Below are 20,194 nucleotides of genomic sequence, written 5' to 3'. Positions count from 1 at the left end.
TTATTACACATTTATATATTATATACACTGTATGTTATATAATGCTATAGCTCTGACATATACCGCAGCGCTGCATTGGGTGATATTTCTGGTTCGCTGGCACTGGGTAGAGATTTATAATGATTGGCACTCATTAGGGGAATGTGATGTCGCCTTCGCAGTCACTGAGTCTGTAGAGCCAATTAGAGGTGGAAGCCAATTACCCTGGCAGCATTCATGTGATCTGGGTTAGAGCCCCTCCATACACAGAGGGGTTAGGGGGGCTGAACTCAGGACCTCAGTGCTGCAAGGATCAGGGAAACAGATGGAAGTTGCTATGCCAGGAAGTGCTGCCTGCTGGTAAATCCAAAATAATTTATATATAAAGAAACACATTCACACATTTTCACACATTCACACGTACTTACACACACAGGTGCAAACAACCCATGCAAGGCTTTCTGGGACTTGCAGTTCCTCATGCAGGTTGGCTGAATGTTTGGAAAGAAAAAGCACTCTTCCCTGCATATGTGAGTTGTCACCCCTGGTTCAAGTCATGCCCCAGTGCCCCAGCCCGGCTCTTACCTGCTCCTCACAGTGCCTGGCACAGCCCAGTGCCCATAACAGACCAACACAACATCCAGACTGCACTGACTGCTCAGCTCTGCCCCGCCCCGCCCACTCTCAGCAGCTGTCAGCTCTCCGCACATGCGTACTCCGCACTACACCCAGGCGGCCATCTTTCTCCTCCCTCTTGAAAGCGCGAGGGATGCTGGGAGATGTAGTTTACCCACAGTCTGACTTGTTACAATGTATCTTCACAGAGACACTAAATGATTTCAGGGGAAACACAGAGAAAGTGTCAGAGCTATAGGACTGCAACAGTGTTCTCTGTACAGCACTGCAGTATATGTCAGAGCTATATAAATGTATAATAGTGTGATACTGTGGGGGAACATTAGAGTGTCAGCTCCACTAGGTTACACCCACCGGCACCCGACATGTGCCCTAGCGAATGCCCCCCCACCCCACTTCCTGCAGTGTCACATGCAGCGACACCCTGGATGGTGACTTCAGCGCCCTCAGAGGAGGACTTAATTTACTGCATGTACTCAAATATAAACCTTTTTTTCTGCTAAAACCACAACAGAGGGTGGGGTAGGTGGAATATGATTGGTACAGCCACAATATATGTGCAGCTTTCCTAAAATATTCTCTGGTGACCCTGACTTTGTTAGAGGGCCACAACACTCCTGTCTTCCAGTTTTTCACCTGTGCTATTGTCACCTCTAGAGGGCACTATAAGCAGCACACATTGCACATTGTCCAAAGCAATGACACTGCTGGAGCGGGGTGCATGAAGACAGAATGTGGCTGGAGGAGATCAGCAGCAATTTATAATACACAGTGCTTTAGAAAACTAAATGTCATTTAAATAGGTCTACATTAAATATACAGCACCTGGCCCATGTGATAAAGGTACAACGTTTTGGCAGTACTATCAGGGGGGCCTATGATAAACCTATATCCGACTTCAGGGATGGTTTAAGACAAACAGGGCCCTGGGCAAATATAAAGTAGGGGCCCCAGATGCACAGCATTCCAGCACCCTTCACCCCTGCCATTGGGGGCTTGGGTAATTGCCCTGTTTGCCCCACCCTAAAACTTTACTGGCTCAGAGGCGCCCGGTCAGGCTTTCTAGTCTTGTAATTAGTTGATCAATGATCAATCATCCTATTGATTAGAAATCACATACATGAAAAATATCAGTTTGTAAATTCAGACTTAATATATATTATGGGAAAACTTTGGATTTTTTAGCAAATTTGGACCAGAGATAAATACAGAAATTTGCATCCCCATGGAGATGCGATCAAAGGGTCCGATTGATTGGTGGAGATATTGATAGACTATTGATACATTGGCAGACCATTGGATCCTATGTGATGCAACTGCAATGACAAGGGTGACATCTGGTGGCAGCAAACTGGTACTGCAGGGCATAAACCATCAACACATTATTAAAGTGTACCAAAACTCTGGTTGGCTTTTTAAAAATAAAACATAATTAAAATCTACATTCTGCTCTGAAGCATGATAAGATAGATACCTTTACTTCATCTAAGTCCCATTCCTGAGATATTGTCACCTCCTGCCTGCAGACTTGCAGCACATTCACATAGAGTAATATAAATATGCAGGAAATGGGACTTTATTATTATTATTATTATTATTAAACAGGATTTATATAGCGCCAACATATTACGCAGCGCTGTACATTAAATAGACTTTATAAATAATAGCTATCTATGCTCCGGGATAGAACATTCAAATAACTTTAATTTACAACCAGAGTTCAAGTAAACTTTAAATACAAATTTAAAAACATTTTAATATTAAAATCTAATTGAGCTTGTGGAACATATATGGAAGGGGCTGGATTTGACTGCTAATTCTCTATTGCAATAACCCATTCGGTAAATTACCTTCTTGCCCCTAATTTATACCCACCCCCCTCCTTGTTCCTGCTTTAGACTGATGTACAAAAAAAGGACCTGGTTAATCCTGCCCTGATAAGGTGGCATTTATAAGTTAGGTATATATTTATATATTATTACATAGGATAGGCTGATTATATACATGTAATGAGGTTTGCTTTTTTTCCCCCGGTTTCCATTGTTTTAAAAGCATCACTTTCAAACTCTTTAGTATCCTATGGAAACATTGCGTTGCAAGGCCTGTCAGCGCACCAAGGGTTAAAAAGTTCATGCACGGTTTCTGTAGCCGTCCAGAGGTCGCTGTAGTTGCTCGTTGAGGGTTGGAAAAGGGCCGGGATGGGGGGGGCACCTGGACAGTGAAATGACCTGGATTCTGATAAGCTCCCCCCTACGCCCATTGTTCCATAGTTTGAAGCATTTCGTCGAAGGCCTCTGGAGATGGAGGCTGAGAGTTCTGAAATCTGTCCGTCATGCGGCTGTACAGGCTGAAGGATTTCAGCTCCAGCCATATGAACCCGAAGCGGTTGTCATCGAAGAGAATGAAGAGGCCAGGCGTCTTCTCCGGGCTGCTAAATCCGTGGCCGGCTATCAGGCCCGTTCCATAAAAACTTTCAAAGGCAAAACAAAGAAGTTTAGAGATAATAACATAAACATCAATCTGCCTGCTTATTCAAATTATTTTTTAACATTTTCATGCCAATAAAAATTGCCATGCAACTTTTTCAAGTTCCACCCTTGAGAAATTTTGCCTTCCATGAGTTCTAACTCTAACGTGTTTCGGGAGCTCAGACGGTTTATAATAGTGAGATAGTAAAATTAAATGTAAAACTGGACAAATATACCATTCCTATTTGAATATATCACTGTGGCCAGGTATTTGATTGCCCAGATTTACAATATATATTTATTTTCTTGCTTACCACTGAAAGCCCTGATTAAGGGGAATCAGTGAGGACCAGAAACGCGGTGGCTTTCTTGAGACATTCATGGGACAGTTAGACATAGTTGTATATATTGTTGCTGAATGGCTTGTGAATGATCCCATTACTCAAAGCTGGGTGCTGTCATTGGATCCAATCATCATTGAATAAGCAAGGGGTTTGTGGTCACCTGATCATCACATCTATATGAGTTTGTTGGCCATTCCATTCCAAACCCAAATAGCTATTGCTAAATGATTAAAAAGCAAATGTAATCCCTATGTGACTAGAAAAACCTCCACTCTTCTTGGAGGGCAAGATTCTGGAGGGTGTTTGAGGATTTGCCCCTTTTTGGTGAGGTCAGGTATTATTGGTGGGGATTTGCCCCTATTGGTGAGGTTCGGTACTGATGGTGGGGATTTGCCCCCATTGGTGAGGTTATGTGCTGATGGTGGGGATTTGCCCCCTATTGGTGAAGTCAGGTGCTGATGATGGGGACTTGCCCCCTATTGGTGAAGTCAGGTGCTGATGATGGGGATTTGCCCCCTATTGGTGAGGTCAGGTATTGATGTTGAATGAGAACATTCCTGGTTCACCATTCCAAATCACCCCAAAGCTGTTCAGTATTGATGAGTTCAGGGCTCTGTGCAGGACACCCTGAGTTCCTCCACACCAAACTGGTGACCCCATGTCTTTATGGAGCTGACTTTGTACCCCAGGGCACAGCCATGGAGGGGGGGGGGGGGGCAGAAAAGGGTCTTCACATAAATGTGACCACAATGTCATACATTGTGTGTTGTTGTACAGTGGCAACAGACTTCTAAAATTGATGGCCCATCTTTTCCTGCATTGCCCTCCCAATTTTTGACTGTTTAGCATTGCTCACCAATGTCTAACTAAATATGTTGGGCCAGGCTATCCTGACACCCAGTCAGCCCCCTCCTAGACACATAGGGTGCATAAAGCCAATCAATTCTCCATGGAGAATCTTCTCACCAAATTCTACAGCTTCGGGGGTAATCTTCATTCCGTGACATCACCTCCTCCGGGAGGGCAAATGTTTGCAGATCCTGAGGTTGCTCCTCCCAGTGTTCGCTGGCGCTGGGTCCATTGGCAGCACTATTTTCTGTTTTGGCGACAGGTGGCGGTGCCAGTGCAGGATCCCCCCTGCTGCTTCCAGAATCCTCAACAACTCCCGCTAGTTGCTGTTCCCTACTGATCAGATTCTGGATGTCCAGGATGAGCCGTGAAAGTTCGGAGAAATTGCGTAACTGCTCCTTAGCAGGGAGCCGCATGGGCCGGGTCAGATCTATTTCAAGGGTCGGCTGTCCAGCTGGGACGTTGGGGTCTCCCTGAACACAAAGAGAAGACAATCATCATCTGTCTGTATTATGAATGGACCCCTAAAAATAATGCAACTGTGTGAATGATTAGGTGAATGTAACAGTAGAGGAAGATATTTTGTGCCCCCGTTGTCTTTTCCAGCTACACCATGAAAGCCTTTATATAGAAGCCTGAGGACCACAATGAAGGAAAGACTATCGGGATACTTAAGTCACTCATCCAGGAAGACTCTCGGCTGCTCCTTTTGCGCATGCCCTGATCTCAAGCATACACAGATTGGAGTTCTTTCATTAATGGAAGTAATATGCAGATTCTGACTGGTGCCAGCATTTCCTGGATTTGTGATTTACAGATTACCCACTAAAACAAAACTTTTATTTCAAGAAAAAAACATTTTAATTCCAAAAAACGTATTCTTTTTAATTCAAATCCTAAACCTAATCTTTGTATGGAACCTGAGCCTTGCCCATACATATCACAGATCCTAAATTCACACTATACTAAATTCATTGACTTTTCCCTGACTTTGAGGTAAGCACCTCCCAAAGCAGAATCAAGCCCCTCCCTAAACATTTACCAGTTTTAGCGGGCTCTATTATTGGACTGATAAATAGAGGGAGGGGCTTAGTGCCGATTTGGGCCGAAATTAAGGCCCTTCATCCAACATGAGCCAAGATCCAGTTCAGAGTCATTGAAAGTTGAGAATGCCGTACTATGTGAGCAAATGAGTGAGTGGAGAGACAGAAGTATAAAATGGGATGCTGTAGTGATATTGAAATCCTTTATTCAATATGGCAGTGCGGCCAGGTGCTTTATTGGTCCTAATTCACTTTTTATACCCTTGTCCCACCGCTTTAAACCCTGGTGAGACCCTGAAACACGTTAGTTATTTCTGTAAAAAATAAAGTTTAACATGACTGGCTCAAATGGTTTGGCACTTTCACAATTTATTAAGTCTAAACATCAGCCTTTTGTTTGTTTGTATCAATTCTTTGCCCCATTAGTAAATCCAATAAAAATATACCGACTGTCACTCACCGTTATTTTTGTAACCTTAGCGGTCGTCCCGTGAAAACTCAGCATTACTATCTCCAGACCGTGGCTTCCATATGTGCCCTTGAAAAAGCCAGGATTCACCAGATCATCTGGCCGGTTGGGTGGATGATATATCCGGCGGTAAGTAAGGCAATTGCTGTAAAGAGACATCAGAGAACATGATGAAGGTAATACAGTATTCTGCCACTAGAGGGAGCTCTTACAGAGTCATATCTTTAATGCAAATATGGAAAAATGGATCAGTACAGAACTAAGGTAAAGTTTATCTCTGCAAAAGGGACACACTAAAAATCTACGGACGTTCCTAACACAACACCAATCCTATGAGGTCAGACAAAAATAATAAATTCTTCTCCAATCTAGTGTCCTCTCACTTACTCATATTGGCAGACATAGATGAATTTCATCAGGATCAGCTCCTGCATGTGTTCATGGAAAATATCGTCCAGTGTCCTCCCCAAATCATCTCGCAGCCACGTCCGAAATTCCTGCGGCAAAAAAAGGGCAAGACCTTTGAATGCGTCAATGTGCAGGGATGGCAGGAGGCTGCAGATTGAGTAATGACAGATCCTCCCTTACCTCCTGCCGCCCTCCGGACATCCTATGGTAGTCGGTCTGAAGGCATTTGGTACAGAACTCATCCTTTTTTGCCATCTGCAGCAACAAAGGGAATTAATCAGGAATAGCGGGAATAAAAGTAAGAGATTTTTATGTAAGTCTGTGCCCAGTTCAATCTTTCCAATTTAAAGGTAAGTCTTCTACAAAGTCCTCATTTACAAACTGTAATTTGAAACCCCTATTTAATGTGGAGAGCTGCATAATATGTTGGAACGATATAAATCCTATTTATTAATAATATTATTAATAATAATAATAATATTAATATTACAAAACAGTTGTCTATCTGATTTTGTCCACTAGGTGGTGCTGTGTTTACTTTTCATTTATAGTGAAGGCAAGTGTAATGATTGTAAATAACCACAGCACCACCTTGTGGAAGAATGGTATATGACACCCACTATTACATCAGCAATTGTTTTTGTCTGCATATTATCTTTAGGTACATTTGGACATGATGATCCAATCCCTTTGCAATTTGTGTTTACCCCTTAAAGATGTAACAATAAATACCCAGATTTCCCATTTAACAAAAATGTTTTTTTTCTCCTTGCCAACCTCGTACCAGAATCTGTCCATTATGGGGCCCCTTGGGGCCATACATGCATTCCACAGTGGCGGTTTTCTTCTCCATTAGGTGGATTCGGAATACGGGCTTTAGCCTCATGGGTTCGTCCACATGTGGATCGTGAGGAGGTAGGTACATCCAGCCTATGATGAAGAATCCATCTACCTGCAAAACAAACCTGAAGTTATACAAAGATCTGCAATCACATCAAATCCCACAAACACAATATAAAATCCCCCTTCTGCTGTCCATAATAACCCGGGGTATTACAATGGGGTAATACACAGAAATGCAGTGTAGCTATCACTGGAGTGCATGCAGGTAGGAAGGGACTGCAAGGTGCCAGCATGAGATCAGCAGCAGTGGGGTGGACCAAGCAGGATTTATATTAAAGAGATATTTGATGCAAAGAGAACGGAGCCAATTTAATGTCACCCAGTTGGGGGTTACATCTATTTTAAGTACAACTTCCAAAACAGAAGCAGTGAGAACCCCCCCCCTCCTCCTTGGGGGAGTAATGGGTGTGGCTGGGGGTGCACTTCATGTGACTCAGTAGCAGGTGGCTTTGCCTTGGCAGAGCAACCCTCCACCTGGTGATGGCACAGAGGGTGGCACAGAGGGTGGCACACCCCCCCCCCTCCCCCAGCTACCTCTGGTGTCAGCATAAAATCTTCTTTATGAAGAGCCTGAGACTGGCTGCCCTGACTCTGCACTTCCCTGGAGATGTATTGCCTGATCCTCCGGGGGGAGCTGTTATCTGCACCGCGCAGACATGAATTGGTCTGATAACAGAGGGTGGAGCGGAGCCAAACTTTCCACGGATTGCAAAAGCTGCAGAAAAACATGACTGAAAATTAAACCTCCAGCTGCAGACATTGTGGAGATCACATTCCGCCGGCTCGATTTATAAATAAATGTAAAATGCAGAGGATAAAACCAACTCATCCAGAGAAGGAGAACTGAGGAGGTTGTGCTAGAAGTGCACATAGGCGTGTTACCACTGGCTAACAGTGGCCTCTGTGCTGAAATGATTTGGGGCCCCTGTGCTGAACTGACTTGGGGCCCCCTGCTTAACTAACCTGGTGCCTTTGTGCTGAAGTGACTTGGGGCCCCCTGCCTAACTAACCTGGGACCCCTGTGCTGAACTGACTTCGGGCGCCCTGCATTACTAACCTGGGGCCCCTATGCTGAAATGATTTGGGGACCCCTGCTTAACTAACCTGGTGCCTTTGTGCTGAAGTGACTTGGGGCCCCCTGCTTAACTAACTTGGGGCCCCTGTGCTGAACTGACTTGGGGCCTCCATGCAGTGACAGACTTTGCACCTCACTATGTCTGCTCCTGCGTGTTATTTTGCACCATTGAGCTGAGGGGCCCCGGCAGTGGTCGCCATCGCTGTGTTTAATTGACCCGGTGTCTGTGGAATATTCAGTCACCTCCTCGGGGTGTTGGGTGTCAGTTCTATTTCTAGTCCTGATCACTGAACCCCATTATACCTAAAATGCCATTTACACAGAAGATGCCCAGAATGGAGAGCAAAGGGCACTGCGCAGCCCTAACCAACCAATCACATTCTGGAATAGGCTGAAATCTGATTGGTTGCTACAGGCAGTATCAATCTCAATGTCAGGGAGTAGAATTAACTCTTCCCACCCAAGCCAATCTGGATAAAGAATGTGTGTCATGTGACTGTACCACCAGCCACTAGGAAACAGCCATAGCTCCTCAGACACTATACTATTATTAAACAGTATTTATATAGCGCCAACATATTACGCAGCGCTGTACATTAAATAGGGGTTGCAAATGACAGACAGATACAGACGGTGACAGGAGGAGGAGAGGACTCTGCCCCGAAGAGCTTACAATCTAGGAGGTGGGGGAAGTATCACACTAGGATTATTCCTGCATCTGGTTGTCAGCTGATCAATGCAATGTATGAGAATGCAAAAAAAGGAAACTTTTAGCTGAGATCATCCCAATGCCCAGGCATTTGGTCACATGATTGCCCGCTGTAGGCTCCTAAAGAAGCTATTTTTTGTATCTTTAAGTATTGATATTTTAATACTAAATATGTAGAAGGGGGAAGGGCAGGAAAACATGGAAGGTACAATCGTATGTCATGACAGGGCCACTTCTGCAAATATAGTTTCTTAGCTTGCAGAATGACCTACATGGTGAAGGTGACAGGGTCTCTTTAAATTTTTAATTGCCTTCATAATAATATAATCTCTCTTGTTGTTCCTTCTTCTGTCTCAGTCAACACATAATACCCCGGGGCTTCAGGGTAAGGGGCAATATTTGTCCTCCTCCATGATAACTGCACATGACCGGGTAAAAATGAACAAACGGTAATCAATGAAACATCCAACACAACACTGCACATCCAAATTCTGAAACCCTGCCCACTCAATAATTGCACGCAAGACAGAAAAAATTGCAACCAATAGAAAGAGGTGTCAGCTGCAGAAATATTCACACCCATGAAGAGCTGATGCTGGGGGACAGTGCTGACCTATGAGAAGCCGAGGTTTGGTCACATGACATTGTATCCTTATAATGAATGCATGAGAAACCTCTGATTTTATTAGCAGACGGCAGACATTGATCGAGTGCTTACCAATTGGCTGTTTGGTTTTGAATCTGAGCCAATCAGTTCGTTTTAATTTGTTACAATTTGTTGATAAAACGAGGGAGGGCTGAGCTGTACAATGATGAGAAGGATTGAAGCATTGGTGGTAAGCACACAGATCAATAAGGAATGAAGCTGCACATGCAGAAGAGCCTGGGGGAGGGGGGCCATAGTGCCGGCACTTCCTCTACCCGAGACCTGGTGTGCAGGAAGTTAATATAAAGTTAGATTGGGTACTTATATCAGCTCCACATACACACACCTTAATATCAACCCTGATCATGAGTGTTCCTAAAGTGGACCTGTCATTATATTCTTATACATTCAGTCACATGACCCCTGACAATGCCCTCATCTGCCCCCTGCCCTGTGTGACCCCGTCCAGCACCGATGGGTGAATCAGCCAATTGCTGAGTAATGTGTAACTTGCAGATAATCAGAAAGGATCACATTACTCAGCAATTGGCTGATTCACCAATCCGGGCCGAAATGGCTCCCATCTGGAGTGCACAAGGGTGCGTAATAGTGGGCACTGCGCCCATTGATGCCTCAGATGGCATTAATATGCTGTAATTAAAAACAGCAGACAATGGTTGCAGGATATGAATGAGGATTTTAGAGTTCAGATAATAGCCAATGAGATGTTTTGTCAGCCTTTGACCCAAAAATAGAATGCAGGAAGAACCCCCTCCCATTGTAATAACATTTTGCAATTGGTTCTGATAAATAGGAAATACAATGATATTTCCCACTGCTGCCAATCAGATGCTGGCTGTCACTGCCCTGCCCTCATCACTTCATTTTGCTTATCCTAATGGGGGGAGTAGTCCAGGTTCATCCCTATAGTTCCTCATCCCAAAAATCCCTGGCAAGTCTCAGACCAATCAGCAAGCCACTAGGATGGTTGATAAGGTTAACAATATGCAGGCTGGGGGAGGTTCACAATCCCTCTGTCCAGTAGATGGCGCTTTTCTCTTGCTGACCTTGCATGGCAAGCTGCGGCTTCTGCTGCTTTATATTTCCTTCTACTGCCTGCTGGATGTGAATGCCAAGTTTAAGATTACTATCAGAGATGAGAATGCTGCAGGCCCTCCCATTTCTATTTGTACATACTGCCATGTGCTTTGCTGAAAGCATGTGCTGTATAGAGATCAGCTTACTGCTGCTGGTATTCAGTCAGCCGCCTATGGAGAAAAGGCTTCCAGTAAAAAAAAAGTGTGTGCTTGTATTTGCAGCTATGGTAGACTGCAAGCTCCTATGGGACACAGGGACAGGTTACCTACAAAATAATCTTACCAGAACTACCCCCTACCAACAAAATAAAACACATTGCCCTAGGTGAGAAGGCTGTCTCGGGCTATGAGAGGTGCACTGCTACTCCAATGCTTTGGCTGGTTCTGAATAGGCAGGGGCGGGCAAACCGATGACACGCCTATCAGTATCAACCCGCCCATGCTTAAATTTTACAGCAGCCATGTGCTGTGATGATGCTCTGGTGGAACAAGAGGTGGAGCCTGGGTGGACTTTGTATGTTATCATGTGATCAGTGACATGGTCATGTGAAGTGCTCTGCTTTGTATGTTGTCATGTGATCAGTGACACGGTCATGTGATGTGCTCTGCTTTGTATGTTATCATGTGATCAGTGATACGGTCATGTGATGTGCTCTGCTTTGTATGTTATCATGTGTTTAGTGACATGGTCATGTGAAGTGCTCTGCTTTGTATGTTGTCATGTGATCAGTAACATGGTCATGTGATGTGCTCTGTATGTATCTTACTTCATATATTCTGATGGTGTTGTAACATGCAATGAATGTGCGACACCAAAATCTGATCGTTGTATTCCAACCATCAATAAAGGGTTAAAAAGAGCTGAGCAATTCTATACAGCCACCACCAGGGTTAATAAATGCGACAAATCTCCATGCAGCCATCAGCACGCCCACACAATCGGATACGTACGATGGGCGTACACATCCCTGTACTCCATGTTTTCATAGTCGGGAAGGATTTTCATAAAGCGACCCGATTTCACCCGCGGGTTTATACCTGAACAGACACAGGAGCAGGTTACTTGGGCAGCCCCCGAGTGCAGGATGTATGAGCGGCGGCTATTTCGTGCGAGCAAACGATGTTCCCCTAATCGGTATTCCAGAAACTTCTGCATCTGATGGGCATCATGAGTTCCCGGAACACCAACTGGGTTCTGTTTTAACCCACAAAATAGCAGCCTGTGACAGGTCCACTTAAGCTTTGAGGTGAAGCAATGGACCTGCGTTGTGACATAATGGCGGTGTGTGTAATTGCACTCACGTTTCACATAGACTTCTCTGCAGGAGACTCCGGTTACCTCCAACTTGTGCAGGTTTTCTTGCAATCCATATTCTAAAAAAAAAACAAAAAAAACAGTAAGGTCTCTTTAAGACTTAAAGCGAGTAACAAGGGACACTGTATGCAAATTCTGACTTGCCTACAAGTCAATGCTTAAGCCCCGCCCCTCTGTTTATTGAGTTTAACTGATTGATGAATTAGTTACAAAATGCATGACGCATGTTCATTTATTGCGTGTTGATTCACATGGAGGATTCATTACTGGCTTATGACATCATCGCGCTGGAAGTTCAGTTGATTCACTTGAATTGAAACAGAAGTCAGGCGTGCAAAACAGCGGGCGCAATATGTCCTGCAGAATCAAGAGGCCGCATGTGTGCCAGAGACAGAGTCACTTTAAACATCGGGATTAATTTCAGTAGTGCAGAGTGCTGCATAATAATGAAGCATAAGAAGGGAGATAACAGACCCAGAACAAAGGCGCGAGCGGGAATGCCACCGTCACCAACGGCGCCAGGCGGTATTTTTAGCCCGGGGGACAGAGATTTGGAGCTCTAATATCTGGCGGAGAAGCTGAGAAAATGACCCCCCTATCCCGCTCACATGACAGCTCCGGCGTTGGCAGCTTTGCATGCCACTTCCAGCGAGACAACTTTAATCTTCCGTAATTATGCGCGTTGGTCCCCGGAGGGCGCTAAGTGGATATGAAAGTGGTCGCATTATAAGCCGATATCTTTTCATCGCAGGAATTCCCAAATAGCAGATCGCAATTAATGGCAGAAACAAGAGTTTATGGCAAGGAATGACACAGGCGCAATATTGGCTGTGTCACATGACTCGCTCCGAAACCTGCAATGCGAATGTGACACGTTTATATGTCATGCCAACCATGCATGGATTCCTAGTTCGGCGCTCACAATGTGGCTGCATTATTAAACATGGCGACCTCTAGAATCAAAAGGGAAGGTGGGTCGGACTTAGAGAAATGCATGAAGGCCCCTGACCCTTCTCAACCAACAGGGACCCCAAATCAGTTGGGTGCAAAGGGTGCCAAGTCAGTTCTGCACAGGGTGGGTGTCACCACGGTCTAGAAGTCTCACTCAAAATGCCAAAAGACTCCGACACTCTCTTGTTAACATTTTAGAGAGCTCTAACAGTTCCCTGAACCACGGCAGTCTCTAACATATTGCTGTAATGTGTCAGCAGTCATGGAAATCTCTTTACCATTATGGAAGACTCTAGAAGTCTCGTGCTATAAGGGAGAAGTCTCTAACACTCTCCAGGTAACATGTCACCAATCCCCAATATTTTCTAAAACTTTTAACATTTTCCTGCAATGCATCACAACATCTCGTGGCCGAAGACTCTGATATACTGCAAGTGAGTCTCTTATACCATGCAGAAGTTTCTAATCCTCTCCTGGCATCAGCAGACTTCAGCAGTCTCTTGTAGTATATCATCATATCGTAGCAGTCTCTTAGATCTGTCAGCAAACTCGGTACTCTTGTGTATTATAGTAGGTGGCATTAATATGATTATTATTATTGGTAATAAACAGGGTTTATATAGCGCCAACATATTACGCAGCGCTGTACATGAAATAGGGGTTTCAAATGACAGATAGTCAGGCGTGCAAAACAGCGGGTGCATTGTGTCCTGCAGAATCAGGAGGCCGCATGTGTGCCAGAGACGGTCACTTTAAACATTGGGATTAATTTCAGTAGTGCAGAGCGCTGCATAATAATGAAGCATAAGAGGGGAGATAACAGACCCAGAACAAAGGCGCGAGCGGGAATGCCACCGTCACCAACTGCGCCAGGCGGTATTTTTAGCCCGGGGGACGGAGATTTGGAGCTCTAATATCTGGCGGAGAAGCTGAGAAATAGGGGTTTCAAATGACAGATACAGACAGTGACACAAGAGTGACACCTTGCCCAGAAGAGCTTACAATCTAATAGGTGGGGGAAGTATCACACAAAAGGATCGGGATATGGAATGGAGGGTGAGGGTTCAGGAGACAGAAGACGACAGGTAGGTGAGGGGGAAGCGTTGAGTTTTGAGTTCTCTTTTAAATGTACAGAAAGTAGGAGCAAGCCGAATAGGACGAGGAAACCATTCCAGAGAGTCGGGGCAGCTCTAGAGAAGTCTTGGAGCCGTGTGTGTGATGAGGTTATGAGTGAGGAAGTCATTAGTAGGTCACTGGGGGAGCGAAGAGAGCGGCTAGGGCAGTATTTTTCTATCAGGTCAGAAAAGTGGGTGGGACAAGAACTGTGGAGGGTGTATCAGGTAGGTAGGTGGGGGAGGAGCTGTGGAGGGATTTGTGTATCAGGTAGGTAGGTGGGTAGGTGGGATTTGTGTATCAGGTAGGTAGGTGGGGTGGGCTGTGGAGGGATATGAATCCAATGTATAAGGATCATGGTACAACAATCATGGTCCAAGAAACATGGCGGATGGAGGATGGTGGCACAAGGTTTAATGGGCGAGGATCCGGGCACAATGACATTGGCACAAGGCTCTGGTATCAGCAGTCTCTAGCAGTCTCTTGTAACATTGTAAATCTTTGTTTCCTTTTTGTTGAATTAATCTGTAACAATTCCTTGTAAGGTTTCAGCAGTCACAACCATCTCTGTAATATGACAAACAGTCTCTTATGATTTAGCCTCTCCACCCTGACTGTCTGTTTATTTCTTGCACACAGAAGGGTGTAACCTGAGAGGCATTCAGGTAACAAGCCGGGGGGGGGGGGCAGCAGGTGGTTTTAGGTAAAGCCAAACACACACAATGGGGGTTGGGTCAGAGTGCATGAAGAAGTCATAAACATGGAGTTAAAGGACAGACCGGATCAGAACTTCAGTGTTGCCCCAAAATCCAATCTCCTTGTCCCGGGCAGCAGTTTACAGAAGCTTCACAGACAGGTATTTTGCTTAGTGACAGAATCACATTTAAATTCCAGGTAAAACAGAAATGGGCCAATCCTAAAACCCGTGCAGGTCCATGGGAAATCATTCTTATCAGGCTGACAATATGAACTTCGTGGCCTCAGGGACAGTTATGTCAAATATTCCGAAATAATCTGGCTGACCACGTGTCCCCTCTCTGACAAGTGACACTGAGTTACACGCGTGTCACATTGCAGCGCATACAAAGGTCAACTTGTAGACAGCAGCACGGAGGAGTAATGTTATGTCAAAGTTGTGTTGAGACAAATCCACCGTGTCATGTGATCACTGTCAAGTGAACCGATGATCAGCAGCTGACTGCAAAGCTGTGGAGTCTGCAAATCCCCCAGAACCAGAACCAGCAGGACCACCAACAGCACCAGCCCCCTCTCCAGAACCAGCAGTACCAGCATCGCCACCGCCAGCACCCCCAAAAGCAACAACGCCAGCACCAGCACACAGAAGAAGACGGGTGGGTGAGGTTGAAGCGTTGAGTGCTTTTAAGGGAGAGGAAAGTAGGAGCAAGCCTCTATGGGCATTGGGATCATGGTATGAGGGTCATGGCACAAGGTTTATGGTACAAAGCTCACGGTATCAGGATCGGGGGATGGGGATCATGGCATGAGGCTTGTGGTATAAGGATCATAGTACGAGGATCAGAACCAAAGTCTGGTGGCACAAGGCCCTTGTTTGGTACCAGCGGTCTCTTGCAACATTTTTAAGTCTTTAAATCTTTGTTGTTACATCGAATCAATCAAAAAAACAACTGGGTGATCTGTTTAGATAGCTACTTACATTACCCCAGGGGATACCCCCAATCTCTATATACATTACCCCAGGGGATACCCCCAATCTCTATATACATTACCCCAGGGGATACCCCCAACCCCTATATACCTTACCCCAGGGGATACCCCCAATCTCTATATACATTACCCCAGGGGATACCCCCAATCTCTATATACATTACCCCAGGGGATACCCCTAATCCATATATACATTACCCCAGAGGATACCCCTAATCCCTTTATACATTACCCCAGGGGATACCCCTAAACCCTATATACATTACCCCAGGGGATACCCCTAATCCCTATATACATTACCACAGGGGATACCCCTAATCCCTATATACCTTACCCCAGGGGATACCCCCAATCTCTATATACATTACCCCAGAGGATACTCCCAATCTCTATATTCATTACCCCAGGGGATACCCCTAATCCCTATATACATTACCCCAGGGGATACCCCCAATCTCTATATTCATTACCCCAGGGGATACCCCCAATCTCTATATACATTACCCCAGGGGATACCCCCAATCCCTATATTCATTACCCCAGGGGATACCCCTAATCCCTATATACATTAACCCCGGGGATACCCCCAATCCCTATATACATTACCCCAGGGGCAGGGGATACCCCTAATCCATATATACATTACCCCAGGGGAAACCCCCTAATCCCTATATGTGTAACCCCAGGGGATACCCCTAATCCTTATTTACATTACCCCAGGGGATACCCCACATCCCCTCCCCCCTTTTCCCCCATACATAACATTACACCCCCCCCCCCTTAATACATAGATCTGATTATACCCCGCACACCCTCACGAATTACCCTCCTGCCCTCCCCTGATTATAGCACCCACCATATACCCCTCCCCCCCCGGATCTCACCGGTCCTGCAGCGCCTCCTCCAGATGGTATCGGTGGAGAGGATTTGGCGAAATTTGCGGCACACCAGGGCCAGGAGGGGCAGCTGTGTACCGGGCAGGCAGGAGAAGATTTCCACCAGGATCTCCGGGGGCAGCTGCAGCAAAGACCGGGGGGCCTCCTCCACCCTGACCTCCTCCTCTTCCTCCTCCTCCACCGGGGCCCTCCGCCGGCAACCCCCGGCCTGACCCACCCCGCATAGCCGGGCACACACCGCCATCCCTGACCGGAGCCTGCCTGACAGCGGGCCCCGCCCCCTCACTGCCCACACCCGGGGACCGCCTACTGCCACGCCCACCTTCCGCATTCTGCAGTCGTTCTGACAGCGGGATCCGCCCACCTCCCTCCTCCCCAGACTCTCTCTGACAGCTGGACACGCCCATCACCCGCTACATCGTAGAATATTTTCTCCACCCTATGGCTACACTTCTGGAGACACGCCCACATCTGACGTCACTGCGCTTTACTACAAATACTGGAGCGGTGTGACAGCTTCTAGGTCACACCTCCCACCAACAGATCCGCCTTAGATCAGCAGCGTTGGCCCTGCCCATCACCAATAAAACCGCCCCTTCCCAGCTGTGAATCCGCCCACTTTCAGAACCGCCTCCTCTCCAGCTGTGACCCCACCCAATAACAAAACCGCCTTCTCACTAGCTTCAACCCCGCCCACCGACCCTACAATTTGACGGCACAAATGTTTCTTCCAACGTTAAAATTGAAATATTAGATGTTAGAGGATAGAACTGCAGAAATGGAAACACTATAACACTGAACGGCTAAAACCCGGAAAAGAAAAAAAGAATAAAACGAATGTGCCCCGTGTGAGGATCGAACTCACGACCTTCAGATTATGAGACTGACGCGCTACCTACTGCGCTAACGAGGCTCCATGAACCATGTGGATTCTTTTTGCTTTTTGTTATAATAGTATGTTCTCATGGTGAATAAACGTTTGATTTCTGCCTTATCCATGTGGTATCTATTTATTCATCTTTGTATTTAATATATAATTAATAATAATAATGAAATTCAATCCTTGTGATTGGCTACAAAAAGTATCTCTTCTCTTGTTATAATAATCAATTTCACCATTATACCTCAATACCTAAATATTAATCAATATATTTTTTATTATTATTATTATTATTATTATTATTATTAATAATAATAATAATAATAATATTAATCAGGATTTCTATAGCTCCAACATATTATGTAGCGATGTACAATAAATAGAGGTTACAAATGACAGACAGATACAGACAGTGACACAGGAGGAGGAGAGGACCCTGCCCCGAAGAGCTTACAATCTAGGAGGTGGGGGAAGTATCACACAATAGGAGGGAGATATGGAATGGTGGGAAATAGTGAGGGGTTAGGAGACAGAAGAAGTCGGGTAGGTGAGGGGGAAGCGTTGGGTTTTAAATGAGCAGAAAGTAGGAGCAAGCTGGATAGGACGAGGAGACCATTCCAGAGAGTCGGGGCAGCTCTAGAAAAGTCTTGGAGCCGTGCGTGTGATGAGGTTATGAGTGAGGAAGTCATTAGTAGGTCATTGGGGGAGCGGAGGGAGCGGCTAGGGGGGATTTTTCTATCAGGGCAGAAAGGTAAGTGGGACAAGAACTGTGGAGGGATTAATGATACGACAATGGACTTTGTACAGTGCTGCATAGTATGTTGTTGCCATATCAATAAAGAATACACTGTGCCTGCTCAATAATAAACATTCTGCCATCGGTAATCGTTCAGATTTTTTTGTAATATGAATTTTTAATTTGATTGAATTGATCATCTAATGCAGAGCTAGGCAAGCTCCGGCCTTTATATGGCCTAGCCAGTATTCCAGTCTGGCCTAACGCCCCTCTATGTATTTATTGATGGATCCGGCCTGATTGAATTGTTATGTTATAGCGAGTTCCCGCACAGTAACCCCAATTACTATGCCTAAAGAGCAAAGCAACGCAAAACTACCAGAAGGCAGACCTCGAACGTCGTGTCTTCAACCCCAAATGGACTGACGAATTATTCTTCGTCCAATGCTGGAACAAAGCCCTGTGTTTATTGTGCAACGACACCAACAGCACTTTCAAGCAGTCGAATCTCAAGGGGCATTTCCATGGCAAGCACACGCACACGTAGAGAGACTACATCGCGGATGAGCAGAAGACAGAGGCTGCTCGCTTGCAGTCATGGTTGGAAAAAACCTTTCCTTGGACATCTTGTTTCTTCTGGCCTAGTGTGCCTTCCAGACCTCCGGAAAAGGCCTAGTAGCCCAAAAAGTTTGCCGACCCCTGCTCTAAAATATCCCCGGAGATTGTACAATCAGATTGTAAGGTATACCTCACCTCCCCGTCTTCTAATGTCTCCTTAACCCTCACTACTTCCCATCATTCCATATTCCCCTCCTATTGTGTGATACTTCCCCCACCTCCTAGATTGTAAGCTCTTCTGGGCAGGGTCCTCTCCTCCTCCTGTGTCACTGTCTGTATCTGTCTGTCATTTGCAACCCCTATACAATGTACAGCGCTGCGTTATATGTTGGAGCTATATAAATCCTTTGTAGCATCTGATAACATTACAGGCTCGGCAGGTTTTTCCTCCTCACCGATGATATAGCTACTTTCATTTCTGCAATAACAAATCCCAGACATTTGTTGTTCCTATTTGTGGGCAGGTTTTCTAGAAAGCAGTCAGTGCCCTGGAGCGAGCATAACTACAAAGGGCCCGGCCTCCTCCAGCATTGTGCTGTGTTGATGTCGCCTCATTAGGGATTCAGGAAGAACAACGCTGATTGGCTGAAAGGTTTGCTTATCAGTGGCGTCATTGGGGGGGAAACAGCCTGATTGTGTTAGGGGTGGAGCCGAGGTATCAGTCCTCCATATTGAGTGTGGCATCAAAAAATAATATTTGCTGATGGGAGAGAACAAAGTGTTCCTGGAGGGGACATAGACTGCTCCCAACCAATGTGCCTCAGGAAAGGGAAATGTCCCATCAGTCTCTGTACAGAGGAGCTGACACTCTAATGTCCCCCAAAAGTCACACACTAATATTATACATTTATATAGCTCTGACATATACCATAGTTTTGTACAGAGATCACTGAGCCAGTCCCATCAGTCTCTGTACAGAGGAACTGACACTCTAATGCCCCCCCTCCCCCAGACACACACTATTATTATACATTTATATAGCTCTGACATATACCGCAGTACTGTACAGAGAACACTGAGCCAGTCCCATCAGTCTCTGTACAGAGGAGCTGACACTCTAATGTCCCCCCACAGTCACACACTATCAGGGAATTTATTTCCTATTTTGCCAGGGGATTCTTTCTATGAAATAAATGGTTACATTTCACCTTTTTTATTCTTTTTACATGACACTAATTTTTTTTGCTGTAAAAAATGATTGATTTTATTCCATTGCTAGAGCTGGGACGCCATCTAAGATCTAAAACCTGTTCTGTGGTCTGATATGATATAACATTAAAATTAAGATGCAGATTTTAAAATATTGTACAATATTAAAATGTCACAGAATAAAACCTTTAACCCTTTCCAAGACCATTCCAATATAATAAGTC

General features: G+C 45.3%; 3 protein-coding genes and 1 non-coding gene across 6 annotated transcripts in view; all 4 read right to left on the bottom strand.

Moving 5' to 3' along the window:
• Positions 1–651, bottom strand: part of KIAA0513 (KIAA0513 ortholog) — a 29,930-nt gene extending 29,279 nt beyond the window's left edge. Inside the window, exon 1 of one of the 3 annotated variants that reach the window (XM_072421847.1) lies at positions 565–651. The gene's annotated coding sequence lies outside the window, so the exon portion shown is untranslated. Of the gene's footprint in view, positions 1–407; positions 513–564 lie in introns of those variants that run through there. The other 2 variants (XM_072421849.1, XM_072421850.1) reach the window with 2 other exon arrangements.
• A 304-nt stretch (positions 652–955) lies between these two features.
• On the bottom strand, positions 956–7,473 carry LOC140338183 (F-box only protein 31-B-like; the record flags this gene model as incomplete). The annotated part of the gene is given in 6 exon segments (XM_072422269.1): positions 956–3,085; positions 4,394–4,749; positions 5,780–5,933; positions 6,176–6,285; positions 6,377–6,451; positions 6,981–7,473. Coding segments are annotated over 6 exon segments (1,056 nt in total). The 5' UTR covers positions 7,122–7,473.
• Positions 7,474–11,338: 3,865 nt separating this feature from the next.
• LOC140338184 (F-box only protein 31-like) lies at positions 11,339–16,863 on the bottom strand. Its single transcript, XM_072422270.1, has 3 exons — positions 16,576–16,863; positions 11,929–12,000; positions 11,339–11,664 (listed from the first exon to the last, which is right to left on the bottom strand). Exons 1-3 carry the CDS (start codon positions 16,829–16,831, stop codon positions 11,549–11,551), a joined length of 444 nt encoding a protein of 147 aa, XP_072278371.1. The 5' UTR covers positions 16,832–16,863; the 3' UTR covers positions 11,339–11,548.
• A 564-nt stretch (positions 16,864–17,427) lies between these two features.
• TRNAM-CAU (transfer RNA methionine (anticodon CAU)) lies at positions 17,428–17,500 on the bottom strand. The gene has a single exon. It is a non-coding gene; the product is annotated as a tRNA-Met (tRNA).
• Between the last annotated feature and the right edge of the window lie 2,694 nt (positions 17,501–20,194).

The sequence above is a fragment of the Pyxicephalus adspersus genome, chromosome 9 (genome assembly GCF_032062135.1).
Source record: "Pyxicephalus adspersus chromosome 9, UCB_Pads_2.0, whole genome shotgun sequence".
NCBI classification, from domain to species: domain Eukaryota; kingdom Metazoa; phylum Chordata; class Amphibia; order Anura; family Pyxicephalidae; genus Pyxicephalus; species Pyxicephalus adspersus.
The sequence above is the reverse complement of the archived record's forward strand: the minus strand, read 5'-3'. Positions and strand labels throughout refer to the sequence as shown.